This window comes from Malania oleifera, chromosome 5 (genome assembly GCF_029873635.1).
Source record: "Malania oleifera isolate guangnan ecotype guangnan chromosome 5, ASM2987363v1, whole genome shotgun sequence".
Classification (NCBI taxonomy): domain Eukaryota; kingdom Viridiplantae; phylum Streptophyta; class Magnoliopsida; order Santalales; family Ximeniaceae; genus Malania; species Malania oleifera.
In genome coordinates this window covers 36,115,740-36,138,542 of record NC_080421.1, presented here as the reverse complement: position 1 = coordinate 36,138,542, position 22,803 = coordinate 36,115,740, and the positions used below count along the sequence as shown (strand labels likewise).

The window sequence follows — 22,803 nt, the reverse complement described above, 5'->3', positions numbered from 1 at the left end:
CATGAACTGGATCTGTACTGCCTATAAAAGCTGAGGGCTTCAATTTAGTGAACTGCTCAATGGAGCAACCCATCTCAGTCGTAAGACGATCCTGCCCCCTATTTGTCCGCACTACCTTAGCCATAAGCTGCTGTGCAAAGTCACGCAACACACTAGTAGAGACATTACCAGCCTCAGGGCCATGATATCCCTGGATTCCATCTTGAAAATAATTACGAGAACCCATTATAAAGGTAGTAACCTACCCATCAACGACTACTATCACAATATAAGGTCAATTCTCCAAGTTCACATTCTTAACATTGACATGCTCCATAAATTTGACATCCTTATTCTAACTCGAATTTCACCCTTCTACTAGGAAACAAAATCGTCAATGGATTGTTGTGATTTTCTGAACCTTTCGACTGATCCAGAAAAACACAGAAGTCTATCAATGAATTTTCATCTCCAGATATACAAAGCAAAATCCAAAGTCTTATCCTTGTCCTATACTCTGGTATATTCTAGACTATCACAACTAGCAACTTCTTAGTTTAGCACATATCCCTAACTAGGCAGCATGAATCAAATCATACTTCCGACTTGCTACGGGCGCTCTGATACCAACTGTAACGACCCGGTCCTTTACACGGACCTAGGTGGCTACCGAACATACGGAATACCTATATCTGATAAACATGCATGAACAAACCGCCCTCAACAAGGACAAACGAGTGTGACACATACATAATTGGGATATAAATGTTGTGAAAAAACATAAACATCCATTGCGATTTCTATCAGTTTTATACCAGAGTTTACTAATACATCCATAATTACACAAAACCAGACATAGAATAAATCTTGTTATTACAACCCTCCAAAAATAATCTCCCAATGCCCTTTTTCTACTAGGACCAACGTACTGCTGGACCTGAAAATAAAGGTTGTATAATAGGGTGAGACACCTCTCAGTAAGGAAGAAAGAGTTACAACAGTGTGTGACTGCATATATGCACATTTTCATACGAACTCATACATTTGAAACATTTGTTTATAATATTGTATCGTATAACATTTATCTGCACATCAAGTATTTAAATCATGCATATGAATATTAGAATAACTACTAGCTTGTCATAAATGTTTTGCCTATTTACCCCGTGGCACGGGTTGTGCATTGATATCTCCAACAATGCCCTGTTCGTGTAGGCATATGTCAAGTATCTATATATAGTCCGACTGCTGATTTTAAACATGAGTGGTTGCACTGTACCCTTCTAGCTGAGGAATATTCTCTACCATTAGGGGTTATCTGTCAACCCCATAACTAAAGCTTTTTCAACTTCTAACTGGAGTATCTTTCAACTCCTATTATTGGAGTATCTTTCAACTCCTTTAGTAGCAAGCTGTGGTTCCATTTATCATATATATAATTTAGAACAAAATATAGTAACCTGTGCAATTCCAGTATTTTCACAAATTCAAATAATCACATCGAGTTCAAATCGACGCCTATCCACTCAGTTTACCCCTTTTAACAAATACAGCTCAGTGTATCATTGGCCTCTGTTTTCCACATACTCAGTATAACAAATTGGAACTTCATTCCCATAATCTATATCAATAGTATAGAAAATTCATACATTTCCATTTCAATATATACCACACGAGTTTAGTCCAAAAATCCGCTAAATTATATAAATCCAATAAACATCATTTGAAAGGAAAAGTAAAGGATTCAAGCATCTCCTATTACAATATAAATGCAAATAAGTGTTTTTCATAAGATTTGAAGATCATACACCAAAATCCTCGTTTTTACCAAAAATCGTAAAATCGTAAAACTGACATTTCTACTCGGTAAAATTTAGCAACTAAGCAGTTAAATCATACATATAAGTATAAACTAGCTTTTTAGCGGTTTAGTTTTCCAAAAATGACTGTTGTAATCAAATTCCCCTTACCTTAAACTCGAAACGAAACTACGTTCGGAAACGATCCAAATTGACAACCCAGAATCCCGAAAACCTAAAACCACAAAACATAATCTTACTATATTTTCTACTACTATCCAAATATCCAATCAAAACTAAGATCAGATCCCTACCTCAATTTTTGGGAAAGACATGAAATTCTTCGAAACGACGATCCGATCCACTAAAATTGTAGAGTTTCCTTTTCTGATCCACGCAGTACCCTCCGTTTTTGGAAACGGACGACGAATGGAGAAGGATCTTAGAGAGAGAGAGAGAGAGAGAGAGAGAGAGAGAGAGAGAGAGAGAGAGAGAGAGAGAGAATGAGAGAATTTATAGAATAAAACTTAACTTAGCCTTTAAGTAATCTAAATAAATATATCCTCCAAGATATTTATATACAAATATCTCAAAATATCTCCTTTCAAAATATCTTCTCCAAAATATCTCTTTATTTATTTATTTATTTATTTATTATTCATTATTTATTATTTATTATTCATTATTTATTATTTATTATTTATTATTTATTATTATTATTATTATTTTTTTGGGTCGGGTTACTACAAAATGTGTACATCTTTTGGATTGCGCACCGGGTATCCACATGTCCGTTTTATGGTCCACGTGACTAATCCTGCGCCCTTTGAAGTTGACCCTACAACTCCAAAGGGAGGGTAAATTCAGGAGTCCAGGGGTGGAAACGAGCCCGGGAGGGTTTGAACACCTGACCTCATGAGAGGCACTCCCGCAGTCCGCACTACCACCTGAACCACACCCTGGGGGTCAAAATGTGTACATATTTGCTTGTATTTTTAGAAGCATATTATATGTACTAAAATGATTTTTATTGTATCGATTGGGTTCAGCGTGGAATTAAAATAGAGAGTCCCAGCCCCGTAAGTGAGATCGGTTGGATTCAACCCAGAATTGAATTGGGGAGTCTCAACCCTGTAAGTGAGACCGGTTCAGTTCAGCCCAGAAATTAAACTAGGGTTTTTCCTCGCCCTATAAGGAGAGGATATAAATGACTTCTACTCCACCCGTTTAAGTGAGCAGGTTTAGTGGAATCCTTGGGGTATATGCCCAAGGCGGGGATGTAGGCTGGTTTTGTCGAACCTTGATAACAAATCTGTCTGTCACTCACTCTCTATCTTATTTAAATTTCTGCACTTTAATTTCAGCATGTGTATGAATGTTTATTTGATGTCATAATTATTTGCATACACACATTTGATTTAAATAAGATATACTGCACACGTGTATGTCTTCATTTATCGTTTATTATTTTACATACACGCGTGTATATTGGATGGGGTATGATTTTTTGTGAATTGGTGAAATGCTTAATTTAGCCAAAATATTTTAAAACCCTATTCACCCCCCCCCCTCTTGGGATCACATCAATTCCAATAGAAATTAAGTTTACTTTTTTTTGCAATCAAGCCACTCTTTTTCTCTACCTAGGGTATTAATTTTGGAGGAATGAACAAGGTTTTAATTGAAGATAGCATGCAACAATAAAGTAGGAATTGAAGTGGGTTGGGCCTAACTTAAACATGCATGAATAAAGCAAAAGCATGCAGCTAGAGGCATGAGCCCGTGCATAAGTGAAGCAACCCTATGTAGATTGAATGGGCCATGCGGAAACTTTTAGGGAGGCGGCAGCCTTGTAAGGAAAATTAGAAGACTAGGGCTGCAAGGTTGCCTAACCTTGTGACCTCAGGCACCTGAACTTGCCACTTCAGGAGCCTGACCCTATCTTTAGGTGCCTGACCCTGCATTCTAAGTTAAATTTTCAAAGGATTACGGAACTTCGGTCGCCTGGGCCTTTGACCTCAGGCGCCTGAACTTGTGAGAAACTTAAAATTGTGATTTTTATTAAATGAACTCGAGAGCTATTTCTTTGATCCAACGGTTGAGATCAATTCTAAGGGTAAGACATTATATATACTGAATATCTAAACCCTAGAATAAAGCTAAGACACACAACAAGAGAAGAACATATCTCATTGCAAGAATATAGAGAAACTTGTGTTGATTGTTATACAATTGCCTACACTTCATTCTTTATTCATCTTCTTTGGGCAAATCTACTTTAGAAATCAAAGGGCATTCATTCACTCAATTGATTTTCATTTTAGTACCGAGGTTTGATCATTCAAGTTATTATTTTTCAATAACTTCTCATCTCATTCCTTGTTCTTGATTATCATTAGAAAAGTTTTGATCTTGAGTGTGCACATATGTATAAAAATTGGTTTTTGAAAAGATCATTACTTGAGAAAGCTTGTTAGCATTTGGTTGATTGGTTTTTTATTCAAGTATATATATATATATATATATATATATATATATATATATATATATATTGTTCATAGAGCTTATTATTGAAAAATCTATTTTGATTAAAAGGTTGATCTTGAAAGTGCACATACATATACATATTTATTTTAAACAAGATCATTACTTGATTAAAGATTGTGTTGTGATTGAATACTTGAACGAAAACTTTGTATTGTTGATTGACTTAATATTCAAGACAAATTTTTTATTAATAGGTTCAAATCAAATATATTTGGGCATCTTTACAAAGTGAACTAGAACCCTAATATACTCCAAAGTATTTTAAATATATCATTCCGTGGGAGTTTTGGTTAAAAAAAGGTTTTGTGTGTTGAAGCATATCATACATAAAACGATTGTATCATTTTCATACATTCATGAGCTTCAAGTTTAATCATATGTTAATGAATTAGGAATTTGATTTGTACTCACACGCTTTTGTTAGAAGCATTTTTGAGTGTTATTTTTTAGATTCTATTGTATACACAGTTCAGTGTGTGAACCGATGTGAGAGGAGAGAGCTATATCTCTTGTAAGCAATGGAGTAGGAGGGAGCTGTGCCTCTTGTAAGCAGCGGATTGTAAGGGAAGTTCCGTCCTAATTTAAGGAGTAGGAATTTAGTGAAATCCTTGAGTGGTTGCTCAAGGCGAGGACGTATGCCAAGTCGGTTGAATCTCGTGAAAACCGTGTTTGTCTTCTCTCTTCCCTTTACTCTTTATTTTCAGCACGACATTTAAATTGTGTATATTGCATGTATAGGTTGGATAGCCTTACACATAAGTAATTGAGTAACAAGAATTCATTGGTAAATATATAAGAAGGATTTAAGCGGTAAATAAGTGTCAAAGAATTTTTTAAATACCCAATTCACCCCCTCTCTTGGGATTACACCTGATTCAACATACCACACAAGTATATGATCTCAAATGACGTGCCTTACAAACACACCAGGCTGGCGACTCCATTGAAACCTACTACACCAACCTCCAGGGACTGTGACGCTAAATTGATTTTTTTCGGCCGTATCCGATGACATTGCCATAGATATACGAAAATTTGGTTCCCTTCTCCAGGAGGACCGGGTCTATACTTTTCTAGATGGGTTAGATGACCGATTGGACAAGGCTCGAAGTGACGTCCTACGGATGCAGCTGTTTCCCATGGTGGAATAGGCGTATGCATCTGTACGCCGAGAAGACATTCGTTAAGCTGTCACACTTGCAAGAACAAAGACCATGACCAGCATTGTCATGGCCTCCAATAGCACTAAAATGGGGCCACAATAGCCTCCATCTATTCAATTGTCCCTGTTAGACCAAATAGTTAAAGGTCTTTCATTCCTGCTGTGTTTTGATGCTAACAACCCATTAGCTGCTCTTAAGCTCACTAATGTTTCACTAAGACATGTTTTCATGTATACAGAATAGCATTTGAACCAACAAACAGTCAAAGCATCTTATGCCAGAAGCACAAGTGTCTCAATGCATTCTTGGATGATACACAAATAAACAAAGTCATCTGAAGAATGAGTGTGTGAATGAGAGAGATAGCATCTTGTAAACATCTTGTACATAGAGTAAAGCTCAATACTAAGAGCAAGAAAGAGGCGTATCACACACACACAACAAATACTAGTAAAGTCATTTAAAAGAGTATAAAGAAACCCCCAAACAAACAAAAGACCTTCTTAGAACTTAAAGGACAAAATATTAAGAAGAAGGATCTCATCGACGAACACAGGGCTTCGTCGACGAGCGTAGCACAAATTTCGTCGACGAACACAGGGTTCTTGTCGACGAAAAGATACCGAGGGGCATCTAAATTCAGAGCCATAACTCGTCGACGAACACAGGGCGTCGTCGACGAATGGCCCAAGAATTTGTTGACGAACATAGGTTCTCGTCGATGAAAATATACCAAAAGGTACCAGAATTCATAACCAACAACTCATCGACGAACACAGGGCTTCGTCGATGAATTGACTGAAGAGTTCATTGACGAACACAGGGCTTTGTCGACGAACGTCGGGCGGCAGCGAACATTAAATGCTGCAGAACGACTATTTTGAATCTTGTTTTACATTCATAAATGCCCAATGGCTCTCCAACGTTGCACTCACCATTTAGTGTATAAATAGGAGTAAATAGCATTTACTTACTACCAAGAAAATTTATATTGCAAAGAGATCATTCATTGGTATTGTCAACTTTCTAGGGTTTTCTCATACACTCACTTGCCCTCTTCTTGCCACTCTTAGTCTTGCCACTACTCTATTGACAAGAGGACATTGAGTAAGGAATTTATTGTTGTAATCAGCTCAAAGGGAGTTTTCAAGCTTACATTGATTTCTCATCTACTTCTTGTAAAGAAAGGCTCTTTGTGAACTATTGTTGGGTGTCTCTAAGTGAGCACCTTGTTGAAAGTTCTTGGTGAGCTGCTGTGTATTGGCTTCTCTGCCCGAAGGAGGATTATAGTGGATTTTGGGAATCCTTGAGTTGGTCTCAAGGCGTGAACGTAGGCGGGGTGCCGAACCACGTAAATATCTTTGTGTTCAACTTCTCTTCTTTCATATCTCATTTATTATTATTGTGATTTCCTGCATCTTTACACTGCAACTTTATACACTTGTTCTTGGTAAGATTTTTTGTAGTTGTAGAAAGTTAGCACATCCTTGAAGAAAGTCTATTCACCCCCCCTCCAGACATTCAATCGGGCCAACAAGTGGTATCAGAGCACCAATCGCTGAAATTCGGAGTAACATCCAGGCGAAAATATCAACATGGAAGACATGTTTGCCCAAGGCCAATCCGTGGACCGTCCTCCTAAGTTTTGTGGAGCTAACTATCCAGCATGGAAGGATCGAATGTCTATCTTTATCCAGGCTTATGACTATCGTATGTGGAATGTCATCACCGAAGGAGACTACACCTTCAAAAATGAAGACGGCGATGACATACCCATTGGAAAAATTCTCAAGGCAGATGCAAAATTGGTACAGATCAACTTTAAAACGAAGAATTTCCTATATTGTGTCGTAAGTGATGAAGAGTACAACCGGATATGCGGCTGCAACACGGCCAAGGAAATGTGGGAAAAACTTCAGGTAACGTATGATGGCACCACCAAGGTAAAGGGATCTAAAATTTATATGCTTGTAAAAGAATATGAAATGTTCAAAATGGGAGAAGGTGAAATGATTACAGCTATGTTCACACGGTTCACACACATCACTAATGGACTAAAAGCTCTCGGTAGAGAGTACTCTATGGAAGATAATGTGCAGAAAGTTCTTCAATCTCTACTGTCATCTTGGCACGCAAAGTCCACAGCAATTGAAGAAGAAAAAGACCTTTCAAAAGTCACACTTGACGAACTAATTGGATCTCTTATGACCTACGAGATCAAGAAGAAAAATGCTGCTGCTGAAACTGAAGTTCCCAATAAGGCTACCAGAATTGCTCTAAAAGCCGGGAAGCAAAAAGAAATTATAGAAGAATAAGAGAATAATGATGACGATGAAGTTGCCCTACTAACTAGAAGATTCAGAAACTTTCTAATGAACAAAAGAAATGGCAAACAAAAAGAAAAAGGAGAATCGAGCATCAGATGCTATAATTGTAAAAAGATCGGGCACCGCATGGCTGATTGCCCTCTCTTCAAAAACAAAAGCAACGATCAACAAGGAGACAAGAAGAGGTTCAAAGCACTGAATGCAACAGAATGGGATGAACTAAATGGAACATCAACTGATGAAGAAGTCGAAGAAGAAATCACTCATTTCTGCCTTATGGCGGACGAACAAAGTGAGGTAAGTTCTGATGACGAATATCTCCCTTCATATGAAGAGTTAGAGGAAAATTGTAGAAAACTCTATGTTGAGCTAAGAGCATCTAAAAGGAAACTTAAACTTTTAGAAGAAAATTACTCAAAATGCAAACAAAAACAGACTCGCTCGTGTGACACCTTGAAAGCTGAAAATGCATCTTCTCATCTTGAAAAGGAAAAGCTTTCCAAAGAATACTTAAACTACAAAGAGTCCTCTCAAAAATAAATTGAAAGCTTAAAAAATCAAGTAATTGAATTTCTTCAAGAAAACTCTTCATTGAAAAATAAAGTGGAGGATCAAAGCAATACTACATATAAATTTACAAATGGTAAGGAAAATTTCGATAAATTACTTGGAGCTCAAAGATTTGGAATTTTCAAAGAAGGTTTGGGATATGGTCTATCATCTTCAAAATCGATACGATTTGCAAACCTCTATGCCAAAAAAGTTATGCATCAAAGAAAAGTCATGCACCTAAACTAAACCCCTCACACACAAATAAAGTTTGTCTATATTGAGAAAAAAAGGGGTCATGTGCGATTAGTTGCCCCTTTAGGGGACATAGAGGAAAAAATATGAACTACAGATGGGTAATTAAGAACACTAACCCTGTAGAACCCAAGAAAGTATGGATACCAAAACAAATCACTGGATGTTGTGTGCAGGTATGCTTGAAGAGCGACTCCATGAAGAATAAATGGTTTCTTGACAGTGGATGCACAAGGCACATGACGGGAGACGCAAGCAATTTCCTCTCTCTCACCTACAAAAAGGAAGGGCTTGTCACGTTTGGAGATAACGCCAAGGGAAGAATCATCGGTAAAGGTAAAATAGGTAATTCATCATTGGCTATTGATAATGTTGCTCTAGTTGATACTCTCAAACATAATTTGTTAAGCGTTAGTCAACTATGTGATAAAGGGTTGAACATCATTTTCCAATCCTCAAAATGCTTGATAAATGATTTTAATGGAAATACCATTCTCATAGGAAAACGTGAATCCAACATATATACAATTGAGTTTGATGACATCACAAATTGTAACATTAAATGTTTAGCTGTCACCAATGAAAATTGTTGGCTATGGCATAGGAGACTAGGTCATACAAGCATGGACCTTCTTCATAATCTTTCATCCAAGGAACTAGTAAACGGCCTACCTAAAGATAATTACGTGAAAGATAAAATATGTGATGCATGTCAATATGGAAAACAAGTTAAGACCTCTTTCAAAACTAAGAAAGTAATCTCTACATCAAGACCCTTAGAATTAATCCATCTTGATCTTTTTGGACCTAATGACATAGCGAGCATTAGTGGAAAACTGTATGCATTTGTGATTGTTGATGACTTTTCTAGATTTTCCTGGGTAATTTTTCTTGCTAATAAAAGTGACACATGTAATGCATTTATTCATTTTTGTGGAAAAATCCAAAATGAGAAGGGAATGTCAATTATACATATTAGAAGCGATAGAGGAAGAGAATTTAGATATAAAGAACTTGAGGATTTTTGCAATGAAAATGGATATTCACACAACGTCTCTGCACCAAAAACTCCACAACAAAATGGAGTAGTTGAAAGAAAAAATCGAACACTCCAAGAAATGGCTAGAACAATGCTCAATGAACATGATTTGCCAAAATACTTCTGGGCAAAAGTCGTTAGCACAGCATGCTATGTTAGCAACCGAGTCATCATTAGATCCAAGATAGGAAAAACCCCATATGAAATATGGAAGGGTAGAAAACCTAACATCTCGCATTTTAAGGTTTTTGGATGTAAGTGCTTTATACTAAATGATAGGGATCATTTAGCCAAATTTGACTCAAAGTCCGATGAGGGGATCTTCATAGGATATGCCATGAATAGTAAAGCATATAGAGTATTCAGCAAAAGAATTCTGACTGTTCAAGAATCAACCCATGTCGTATTTGATGAAACAAATCCTCACGCATCCAAAACTCTTGTTAAGATAGATGAAGAAAACCAAGTCACAACCTTTAGAATTGAAAGAGAAATAGAACAACTCAAGTTAAATAATGATCAAGACACAAACTATCAAGATACAAATGTAGATCATCTAGGATCTTCTCCTCAAGAATCAAACCAACCAAAAGAGAAAGAAGATCATGGATTATCCAAAGCTTGGAAGTTTGTAAAAAATCATCCAACTGATCTCATCATAGGACGTCCCTCTCAAGCAGTCAGCACCCGATCTCACCTTAGAAGTGGATGTAATCACATTGCTTTCGTATCTCATCTAGAACCAAAAAACTTTGAAGAAGCTGAAAATGATGAAAATTGGATAAATGCTATGCAAGAAAAATTAGATCAATTCGAAAGAAACAAAGTATGGCACTTAGTTCCTAAACTCAAAAATACCACAATAATTGGCACTAAATGGGTATTTAGGAACAAGAAAGATGAAGATGGAAACATTGTTAGAAATAAAGTTAGACTTGTAGCCCAAGGATACAACCAACAAGAGGGTATTGACTACGATGAAACCTATGCTCCTGTAGCTAGACTAGAAGCCATTAGAATGCTCCTTGCTTTTGCTTGTTACAAAAACTTCAAATTATTTCAAATGGATGTTAAAAGTGCCTTCTTAAATGGATACATAAATGAAGAAGTTTTTGTCAAACAACCTCCTGGTTTTGAGAGCCACACTTATCCCGATCATGTATATAAACTCTCAAAAGCCCTTTACGGACTTAAGCAAGCACCAAGAGCTTGGTATGAACGCTTAAGCAAATTTCTTCTTGAAAATGGGTTCACAAGAGGAAAATTCGATACCACTCTTTTCTTAAAACATAAAGAAAATGATATACTAGTTATACAAATCTATGTGGATGATATTATCTTTGGGGCCACAAATGAGACCTTATGTCAAGACTTTGCTCAAACTATGCAGGAAACATTTGAGATGAGCATGATGGGTGAGTTAACCTTCTTCCTAGGATTACAAATCAAGAAAATGAAACATGGAATCTTCATAAATCAGGCCAAATACATTAGGGACATGTTAAAGAAATTCAACCTTGAAATGGGAAAATCTAAGGCAACTCCCATGAGCATCACAACAAAGCTTGATGCCGATGAAAAAGGGAAAAACATTGACCAAAAACTCTACCGAGGCATGATAGGTAGCTTTTTGTATCTCCCCTCTATCATCGTTCAAAACATGGAAGAAGACCTCAAGCGGCAACGCGGCTGTCTCCCATACGGTCGTCTCCTCACAACCTTCTTCGACCACTTCGACCTCATTCGCACCGGCCTGCCTTGTATTTGTCCTGCGCCTGAAGATATTTACACTGAGGCAACTCTTCAACGCATGCACATCGAAAAGGACGAAGCCACTAACATGTGGGTCAAAGCCCACGAGCAGGGCCCTATTCCCGTCGATGAGGTTGAGGCTGCCTTGGAAGCCGAAGCCGATGAAGGTGAGCATGAGGACACCATCTATGGCCACATACTGGAGCACCTGGATGAGCTTCACCACACTATGACGCAGACAGAACTTCGGCAATGCCATCATTTCAGTTCTATCCAGGCGTCTCTAGCTCGGCAAGAAAGCAACAATTGCGCTCGTTTTGACTCTCTCGATGCATCTTTTGCTGCACTATTTGAGTGATTGGGTTGCCCCCACGAGTAGCTCGCTTTCTCCGCCGTCCCCCAATTTTGATTATGGCAAAGGGGGAGAAGTAGATTTAGGTCTCTTCTTTCAGTTATATTCGGATGTAATCTCTAGTTGATAATACTAGCCTTAAATCACTGTTTGTAAGAACGACACATATTCAGTAATGAAACATTAGCAAGCATTGCATTTCTCTTTTATAAATACTCTATCTATGCACTTGAATGATTGATATACTGTACTGTCATGGTTTATGTAGGAGTAAATGGAAAATATCCTACTTGTAAACAACATGTTGCCAAAATTTAAATAAACTACTCTTTCATAAAATGCAAACATTAAGGGGGAGAATTTTATTTAAACTCTAAACCATTCCATTTAGAAAGGGGGAGCATTTATTTTTTTTAAGAGACACTAATGGATTGCCATCATAAAAAAGGGGGAGAATGTTAGACCAAATAGTTAAAGGTCTTTCATTCCTACTGTGTTTTGACGCTAACAACCCATTAGCTGCTCTTAAGGTCACTAACGTTTCACTAAGACATGTTTTCAGGTATGCAGAATAGCATCTGAACCAACAAACAGTCAAAGCATCTTATGCCAGAAGCACAAGTGTCTCAATGCATTCTTGGACGATACACAAATAAATAAAGTCATCTGAAGAATGAGTGTGTGAATGAGAGAGATATCATCTTGTAAACATCTTGTACATAGAGTAAAGATCAATACTAAGAGTAAGAAAGAGGTGTATCACACACACACAAAAAATACTAGTAAAGTCATTTAAAAGAGTATAAAGAAACCCCCAAACAAACAAAAGACCTTCTTAGAACTTAAAGGAAAAAATATTAAGAAGAAGGATCTCGTCGACGAACACAGGGTTTCGTCAACGAGCATAGCACAAATTTTGTCGATGAACACAGGGTTCTCGTCGATGAAAAGATACCGAGGGGCATCTGAATTCAGAGCCATAATTCGTCGACGAACACAGGGCGTCGTCGATGAATGGCCCAAGAATTCGTCAATGAACACAGGTTCTCATCGAAGAAAATATACCGAGAGGTACCAGAATTCAAAACCATCAACTCGTCGACGAACACAGGGCTTTGTTGACGAATTGACTGAAGAGCTCGTCGATGAACACAGGGCTTTGTCGACGAACGTCGGATGGCAGCGAACATTAAATGCTGCAGAACGACTATTTTGAATCTTGTTTTACATTCATAAGTGCCCAACGGCTCTCCAACATTGCACTCGCCATTTAGTGTTTAAATAGGAGTAAATAGAATTTACTTACTACCTAGAAAATTTATATTGCAAAGAGATCATTCATTGGTATTGTCAACTTTCTAAGGTTTTCTCATACACTCACTTGCCCTCTTCTTGCCACTCTTAGTCTTGCCACTACTCTATTGACAAAAGGACATTGAGTAAGGAATTTATTGTTGTAATCAGCTCAAAGGGAGTTTTCAAGCTTACATTGATTTCTCATCTACTTCTTGTAAAGAAAGGCTCTTTGTGAACTATTGTTGGGTGTCTCTAAGTGAGCACCTTGTTGAAAGTTCTTGGTGAGCTGCTGTGTATTGGCTTCTCCGCCCGAAGGAGGATTATAGTGGATTTTGGGAATCCTTGAGTTGGTCTCAAGGCGTGAACGTAGGCGGGGTGCCGAACCACGTAAATATCTTTGTGTTCAGCTTCTCTTCTTTCATATCTCATTTATTATTATTGTGATTTCCTGCATCTTTACACTGCAACTTTATACACTTGTTCTTGGTAAGATTTTTTGTAGTTGTAGAAAGTTAGCACATCCTTGAAGAAATTCTATTCACCCCCTCTAGACATTCAACTAGGCCAACAGTCCCAAAAGATGCCAATGGGCAGTGACAAAGTCTCTCATCTCAACCGGGGAAAGTCCCAGACATAAGGAGGGGGATGTAGCCATTGTGGGAATCTCAAGCACACCTAAGAAACCTATTTCAAACTTCATGGGTATCGAGAGTGGTGGCATGACCTTAAGGTGCAAAAGGCCCATGAGATCGGGGGTGGTTCGGGTCTGGCAACACAGGTTGAGGCAACACCACAACTATCCCTCATCCCGCAAACTATGCCTACTACAACATCTCTACTTATCATGGTAATGAGGGACAAGCATGTTTAATCTTGGCTCATGGTAAATATGATGGTTGGATAGTTGATTCCGGAGCCACTGACCATATGACATTCGACGACTCAGACTTTATTCAAATCACCAAACCTCAATGGACTAGCATAATTAATGCCAATGGTGTTCCTTATCTTGTTACAGGGGCTAGCACAGTGACCCTAGTTATCACCCACCCTCTCCTTATCCAATACTTTGCTTGTCCTATCTCTCTCGAATAAATTAATGTCAGTTATTCAAGCTACTACTAAATTGTATTGTGTTTCGCTAATATATCCTACATTTTGTCTTTTTTAGGATATTCTCACCAAGGAGATCATTGGGCATGGTACTAAGAGGGAGAGGTTGTACAAAGATTTGGTTATGGCATCGTTGGTTAGGCCATTCATCATTTAGTTACATGAAGTACTTGTTTCCAGACTTATTTTCAAATTATTTTCCTTCAGAATTTAAGTGTGATACTTGTGTTTTAGCAAAAAGTCATCAGGTATCATTTCCGATGAGTATGAATAAAAGTTCCAAGCCATTTTCTTTAATTCATTCAGATGTGTGGGGGCCATCTCCTATAACTAGCTACAACAGAACTCGATGGTTTGTTACATTCATTGATGACTACACCCGAATGACCTGGTTGTACCTCTTAAAAAATAAAGATGAAGTGTTTGATATTTTTTGTGTATTTCACTCTGTGATCCAGACTCAATTTTTTGAAAAAATCGATATACTCCGGCCTGACAACAAGAGGGAATACGTCAATCAAAAATTCCAAGCATATTTCCAAACTCATGGATTAATACATGAGACTTCTTGCTTGCAAACCCCTCAACAAAATGGGATTACTAAAAGGAAAAATCGGCATATTTTGGAAACAGCTCATGCACTCCTAATTGGAACATACGTCCCTCGACAATACTGGGATGATGCAACTGCCATTGTGGTGCATCTCTTAAATCGTATGCCATCAAAGATACTCAACTATAAAACGCCGTTGTAAGCCTTATCCAGTTATGTCTCACTACCTTCTATTTTAGTGATTCCTCCAAGGGTGTTTAGGTGCGTGGCCTTCATTCATCTTCATAAAAATCAAATGACTAAATTGGACCCATGTGCCCTACAGTGTATCTTTGTGGGGTATGCTACCCACACAAAGGACTAGAGGTGTTATCATCCACCTACCAAACGGACATACGTCACATTAGATGTCACGTTTTCTGAATCTAAAACCTTTTTCTCTCCCAAGTTAGATTTGCCTATTTAGGGGGAGCGTTCGGATGAAAAGCCAAATTAGTCAGAGCCAAATTGGTCATAGTGGCCTAGTTTTGCAATTAATGGACCTGATGGACCCGCACAGATGGGTGAATCTGATTCATGGAAAACATTACTAATAATAATAAAGTTGAAGACGGAACCAAGGATTGTGTGGATATGGCACAAAAATCGCAGGAAATTGACTATGGGATTGATATGGAAGGGGGTAAGGTAAAAAGGAACGATCATAGGGATGATAAATCAGAGACATCTGAAGCCGAGCCCCTCACCTCCAGAGTACCTCCTGACCCAAATCCTAAGAATATCCAAGAGGTAAGTCCCCTACTGCTTCTTTACTTACTAATGATTTACATGCTTCTAATGGCTATACTTTACCTTTCAAGCATAATCGCGGAAAGCCACCCAATTAGTATTCACCTAACTGTGACAGGAAGAAATCTGAGTACCCCATCACTAATTATGTTTCAACTTAAAATATGTCCGAACCCCTCAAGTCCTTTGTGCACTCAGTATCGTCACATTATGTCCTAGAAAACATTCATGAAGCCTTGGCAAATCCAAGGTGGACAGGCAATAAAGGAAGAAATAGAGGCTCTATAGAAAAATAATACTTGGTCTCTAGTCTGTTTGCCAGAAGGAAAGAAAATTGTTGGATGCAAGTGGATTTTTTCTATTAAATACAAGACAAATGGATCTGTTGAGTAGTACAAGGCAAGGCTCGTAGCAAAGGGTTACACTCAAACTTATGGTATAGATCATTTTGATACCTTCTCACCTGTGGAAAAACTGAACACTATTAGAGTTTTATTATCTCTAGCTGCTAACTTGGACTGGCCATTACATCAATTTGACGTAAAGAACGCATTCCTCCATGGTAGTATTGAGGAAGAAGTGTACATGGAGCTTCCCCTAGGATACACGGTTACTTCAAAGAGTGAGCTTGTATGCAAACTTCAACGAGCTCTGTATGGTCTAAAACAGTCACCACGTGCATGGTTTGGAAGGTTTAGCATTGCTATGAGAAAGTATGGATTCCAACAAAGTAATGCTGATCACACATTATTTGTAAAGCACCGACTTGGTAAAGTATCCGTCTTGATCATTTATGTTGATGACATGATTATAATAGGAGATGATACATAATAGATTGCTAGACTCTAAGAGCCGTTAGGAACAAAGTTTGAGATGAAAAACCTCGTTGGTATAAAATATTTTTTAGGCATTGAGGTTTCCAGGTCTAGACAGGGTATTTTCCTTTCCTAAAGAAAGTACATTCTAGACCTATTGGCTGAGGTGAGCTTGTTGGGATGCAAACCTGCAGACACTCCGATAATTCAAAATCATAAACTTGGCGAATCCCAGAATCAACGGCTAGCTAATAAGGAAATATATCAGCAGTTAGTAGGGAAGCTCATTTACCTATCCCACACACGCTCGAACATCACCTATGCAGTAAGTAAGGTAAGTCAGTTTATGAGCTCTCCAAGCATGGATCATATGGAAGTTGTTACCTGGATCCTTAGATATTTGAAATCTGCACCTAGAAAAGGAGATATGTTCTCCAAGAATGATCATCTAAATGTTGATGGATATACTGATGCAGACTGGGTAGGAGATGTATCTAACAGAAAATCCACATCGGGCTACTTCATCTTTGTAGAGGGAAATTTGGTTACACGGAGAAGTAAGAAACAGAAAGTGGTCTCTTTTTCTAGTGCTGAAGCTGAATTTAGAGGAATGGCAAAGGGACTTGGTGAACTTTTGTGGCTCAAAAACTACTAGCAGAAATTGGGTTTGATCTCAGATCTGAGATGAACTTGTTCTGTGACAATAAATACGCGACTATCATTGCCCATAATCTAGTTCAGCATGATCGGACCGAACATGTTGAGGTGAATGAACACTTTAGTAAGCACAACATCGAGACCAAGATAATTAAGTATCTGTTCATGGCATCTGAGAATCAACTAACTGATATTCTCACAAAGGCTGTGTCAAGTAAGGTGTTTTATAGCTCACTTGACAAGTTGGGAATGAGAGACATGTATGCACCAACTTGAGGGAGAGTGTTGGCATGAGCCGTCTCGTTTCATTTATGGCTGATTGGCCATGATTGGAGTTAGAATATTTGATGTATATTCTTCCTTTTATCTTTGACACATGAATATTTTATTTTTAGGAAAAGATTGTGCATTTGCTAAAATTAACTATCCTTGATTCTGTATAAATTGATGGTTGATAATCATTGAATAATAAGAAAAAAGGAGTGACCTTTCCTGTGGACGTAGGCTGAAGTCAGTCGAACCACGTCATTACGTGTGCACTTTTTTCTTGTTTTAACACATATAAAAGGGCAGGGACACATACACAAAACTAATTCAAACAGACAACAAAAATCACATTTTTCTTTCTCCTAAATTTCTTTCTTTTTTTAAAAAACATACTATGACCAACTAAAACATTAGATAAATTAATACCTGACATAAAACATTGCCATAAATCCTACAAGTTTAATTATATATAAACACAAAAACACATAAAAAGGCAGCTTCAAGGAAGCCCCATAGTTTGTTCTGTAGATGACTACATATACTTGTTATAGACCCCGTAGCACTGCAGCCACCCAAATGGGGCCGTGGCAAATTCAACGGGCGTTCATGGTTTTGTCAAATTTTGCTAGCTCCTACATTCTGCCACGTGGATAAATCCAGTCCAACAAAATCCTCTGGGTCAAGCGGCGTACCACCAACCAATGACATACTAATTCTTTTCAATGATTTTCCTCCTCCAATTTTTTTTTTTATTATTATTATTCCTACAAAATCTTTCTTTTAGCCAATTTTGACTTCCCCTTTTCTCACATACAGGTACTACTTGAGGTTTTTTTTTTTTTTTAAGGAGAGATGGCTTTTTCTTAGATAAGAACAAAAAATAAAAGTAAAAAAACTATGTCTCCTGCCTCCTTAATATTTAAACTAATTAAATTTATGCATTGCTGTTTTCCTTTCTCGTATAAAAAATTATTTTTAACTAATTGGTAAACGCACGAGGAGCCCTTCATTTTGTAGAATAATAATATGAGATGTTGTCACTGTCTAGCTTTTTGGGGCGTACCAATGTCCCTTCCCCAAGTCCCAACTTCATTTTTTTTAATAGATAAATACAATTATTATTAGTACAAAAGTCAAGTTTTTAATTTTACATCTCAGATTGTTGATTTTTTGGAACACTTATATAATTTTTTCATTAATTTATTATTAAGTGACAAAGCAGTAAAATATAGTGATCTTCCTTCAAATTATAAGGAAAAAAAAGTGAGAACTCTTTAATCCCTTAAAAATTTTCATAAATTATCACGATCATTTAATTTTATGGGCACTTGTAGCGCTCATCACCAATATACATATAACTCACCAAAGGGTATGTTGGGTATTGCTCATATTTTTTGTTTTTTGTTTCTATTTCTCCCCGTGAAGAAATATATATAAAAGCATGTTTGTTCATATTTTTAGTTTTTTGTTTCTGCTGTCGGTTTCCGACTATTTTTCAAAAAATCGAAAAAATCATATTTTATGGTTTTTAACTCTTTTGATAACCTATAGTTGGAGATTTTAATATTCACAACTTATTTTTTTTTATTATATATAAATTAATATGTCATGATGTGGTATCATGCTTATTAGTGTGTCATTTTTAATGCTAATTTGAATTTAATTGAATGATTTAAATCTTAAAATGAAAAAAAGAAAGAGTTTTATGGAATAATTTTAAATTTATCAATGAATATTAAATTATAAATAAAAATATTTAACACTGAGTTTCTCCTTATAAAATGAGTGTCTCTTTGAAGGATTCATATTATCCTCTAGGTCAAGAAAATATACTATAAATGCACACGATTTTGTCTGCTTGCTTAATTCTCCCAAAGAAATTTTTGTAATATTCATGAAATAAGTGATCTAAAAAAATACAATAAACAAATCAACCATAATTTGAAAAGCTAATTAAAGGTGTCGTGTTGTATAGAGTGAACATTAGGGTAACTCTTCTAATAACAAAGGATCCTTTTTAAGCTGTGGGAGATTAGGTGCTAATTGTGTTTACCCCCCTAACAAAAATCCTTCTCACATTTTTTTTTTGTGAAAAATTTATTTTTTTTATATTATTGCTTTTTAATAAAAAAAAAGTAAGAAATAAAATTACTATTTAATTTTATTAAAAAAATAAAAATTAAAGTGTTAAAAATGTACTTTTTGAATGAGAAAGAGTTAGAAAAAACAATACATACATATATGTTTAAGAATTGAAAATTCATCAATTATAAGATGCTGTATTAACATATAAGTAAGAATTATGGGAAGAAATTATCATATTAGATTGTCTAAACATGTAACATTTTACATAATAAATTAGATTATTTTATTTTTAAATAATTTTTAATTAAAAATTATGATTTTGATTCAATCTTTCCTAAAATCACCAAAATCATTCAAATATAAAGAATACAATTTGAAAAGTACATCACTTGGTGGATCCAACTATTAATATAATGTTTTGCACTTGCCCTCGAAGAGACATTTGATTTAGAGTTGCATTGAATTTGAATAAAATATAGTATAAAATTGTTTTAAAATTTATCAAATTATAAATTTAAGATCCAAAATTCATACTCTCAAATATTATCTTGATGAAAGGAGTATTCCTTATAATTATTTTTTTGTACAAGCATAGTAAAAAATGAGCATACATATATGACATGCATCATTTGATTATTTTATGAAAGATAGCTAACTAGGAAGTTTGAAACAAATGTTGTTAAGTTGGACACTCAATCTAAAATCTGATTAGTCCGTAATTTTGAAATAAATCAAGTTAATTTAATTGAAAAATTATTAATGTCCGTCCAATCCCCCATCGTTTCTGTGAGACATTTCAAAACCAGTATAAAATCCTCTTAAATAGCTCTCTCTCCTTAACACTTAGGTTGTGGGAATGAGTTCTCTACTATAGTATCAGAGCGGAATCTTGGGCTACTTAACTCTTTCGTGGGCTGAATTTCTCCTTATCTCATTTTCTCCATAAACTTAAGTGAGAATATTAATGTCCGTCCAGTCCCACATTAGTATAAAATTCTTTTAACTCTTCTTCCTAAACATTTAGATAGTTAGGTTTTGAAAATTTGTTATTTAACAAAAAGAAAGGAAAACAAAAGTCCAACCTCATCCACACCCGGTCCACTTCAGGTGCCCAATTCAGCATACCATTGAACCGTACAATTCCCTTCACAAGGCAGCATTAACTAACCAAGCAGAATAAACCAAGGCCCCGCTGGCGGCCCCCACGTGGACATACTTCAACCGGTCCATTCCCGGCCTAAACTGGTGGGCTGCGACCGCCGAACGATGTCCTCCGCCCGCCGGACGACCCAATTCAATGCGACTCTCATGACCCACGAGACCCAATTTAATTAACAATCCGAAATTAATTAGGATCGCCTGTATATGGATGCACCTTTATGCTCTTCTTCCCCCCGGTCAAAGCCCAACATATTAAAACGAGGTTTTCAATATAAATATGATTCCCTGCCTCATTGCATGCCAATGAAACCTCTCTCTCTCTCTCTCTCTCTCTCTCTCTCTCACGCACGCACAAGAGCATCACCGTATATATGTACATGCAAGGTTCAAACCTACGTCCTCATTATCGCCACCAAGTTTGAAAATCAAGCACACAGTATATAGCTAGACATTAGTTGCAGTTAAATTGGGTTAATTTCACCATCAGTGGAAATTACGTTGACATGGAAGGAGGGGGTTCGAGGGGTAGGGGCAGGGGTGGAGAGGAGGAGGAGGAGAGGGGGCGGAGGGAGTTTCGATACCGGGGAATCCGCCGCAGGCCGTGGGGCAAGTTCGCAGCGGAGATCCGGGACCCTTCGCGCAACGGGGCACGCCTTTGGCTGGGGACTTACGAGACGGCGGAGGAGGCAGCGCGTGCGTACGACAGGGCTGCGTTCGCCCTGCGAGGGCATTTGGCCATCCTCAACTTCCCCAATGAGTACCAGTACCACAGTTCAAGCTCTGTGCCTTCCTCTGCCACCATTTCGTCGACAGCATCGGCCTCTGCTTCCTCTTCTTTTGCTTCTTCTTCTTCATCCGGAGGGCGAGAAGCGCAAGTGATAGAGTTTGAGTACTTGGATGATAGGCTCTTGGAAGAGATGCTTGGAGAAGAGGAAGAGCAGAGGAGGAGGAAATAAAAGTAATCTGGGAAATCGAGTGTAGGGATATTGGATTTTTTAGTTCATTGAATTGCAAGGACGACGGCGAAATTTCCACCACTTTCATTTCATGAAGAAATGAAGAATCAAAAATTTTCCCTGCCTGCTTGCTCGAAACAGAGCAGAGCAGATAGCAGTCTGTAATGGACACAGCTGAAAGGCAGGGGAAAGGGGAGGGTAGATCATTAAGGCAAGCAGGCATTGTAGATGGTATTTGCTGCCGCATTGTTGTGGTTATTGAGTTCATTGTTTCTTTCTTTTTTCCCGTCTATTCCTTTTATTTTCCTAGATGTCGATTGTTTCTTGTATCAAGTATGTTTCCTAAGATTATATTGCAAATAAATGCTTCTCTTTTCTGTGGAAAATTCCTCATAAATTCATCTACAGTCGTAGACTAGTTGCTGCATTAATCAATTATAATTTTATATTTCGCTTTTTTCGGGATGTTTTCATTTTGAAGTGCCCGTTGAATTCAGAAAATCGGCATTATAAGTTGCTCTGCATTCACAGCTCAAATGCCATTGACAATGGAAGAGGAAAGAAGGATGGGAAAGAAGAAAAGAAAAAAGGAAAAAAGAAAAGTGACTGAAAAAAAAAAAGGAATTAATGATGAAGGAAAATAAAATTTTCTAGTGCGCCTTGGCTTGCTTATTTAGACAGTCAGGTTTTATTTTTTTTTGGCTTTTTGGCTCCTTTCTTTCTCCCTTCCTGTTAGTCAAAAGTGATGATCTAAATCTTTTTCCTTCTTAGTTTCTGTTGTGACTTTCTTTTCTTAGACCATCTAATGACAAATCTTTAAAGTAGAAGGGAGACTTGAAAGGTCGTAGATACAGATCAAGATATAGTTCCAATGCATAAGTTACAAAACTTGAATTGAATGTAGAAGGGAGGCACTGATAATGGGCAAAGTAGTGAAAAACATGTGCCCTACTTTCGTTCCTCTGTTTCTTTCCTGATATAGACTCTTTTTTAGAGGTTAAATGTACCATGTAAAAAGAGGATTACTTTCCTATTATGAGAGAGCCACAGAGGCTATGCCTCTTTAAAGTCCCTCTTACGTCCCCATAATTCTTTAGACATTGAAATGTCTTCTTTCTTATGCAGCCAAAGGGTATCCTAAAAGGCATGAGCTAAAAAGATACATTCTTATTGTGGCTTTCAGTGCCCTCTTAATATTGTCACATAGGTAATTTTGAAAATTTATATTGAGGTTTTTTATGAAAATATTTAAATTAAAATAAAATAAACACAATTATAGGGTAGTTGGTCATATAATTACGTAAATGAACCCAACCGACTTTCGAAAAGTAGGTTTCCATATAAAAATA

General features: G+C 37.1%; 1 protein-coding gene across 1 annotated transcript; it reads left to right on the top strand.

The window, feature by feature from the left end:
• Positions 1-20,739: 20,739 nt before the first annotated feature.
• On the top strand, positions 20,740-21,840 carry LOC131156305 (ethylene-responsive transcription factor ERF098-like). Its single transcript, XM_058109878.1, has one exon. It carries the CDS (start codon positions 21,002-21,004, stop codon positions 21,452-21,454), a length of 453 nt encoding a protein of 150 aa, XP_057965861.1. The 5' UTR covers positions 20,740-21,001; the 3' UTR covers positions 21,455-21,840.
• Positions 21,841-22,803: the final 963 nt, after the last annotated feature.

Bases quoted from the DNA above. Each gene is read 5' to 3' on its own strand.
- LOC131156305 (XM_058109878.1), top strand. From the start codon at position 21,002: ATGGAAGGAGGGGGTTCGAGGGGTAGGGGCAGGGGTGGAGAGGAGGAG.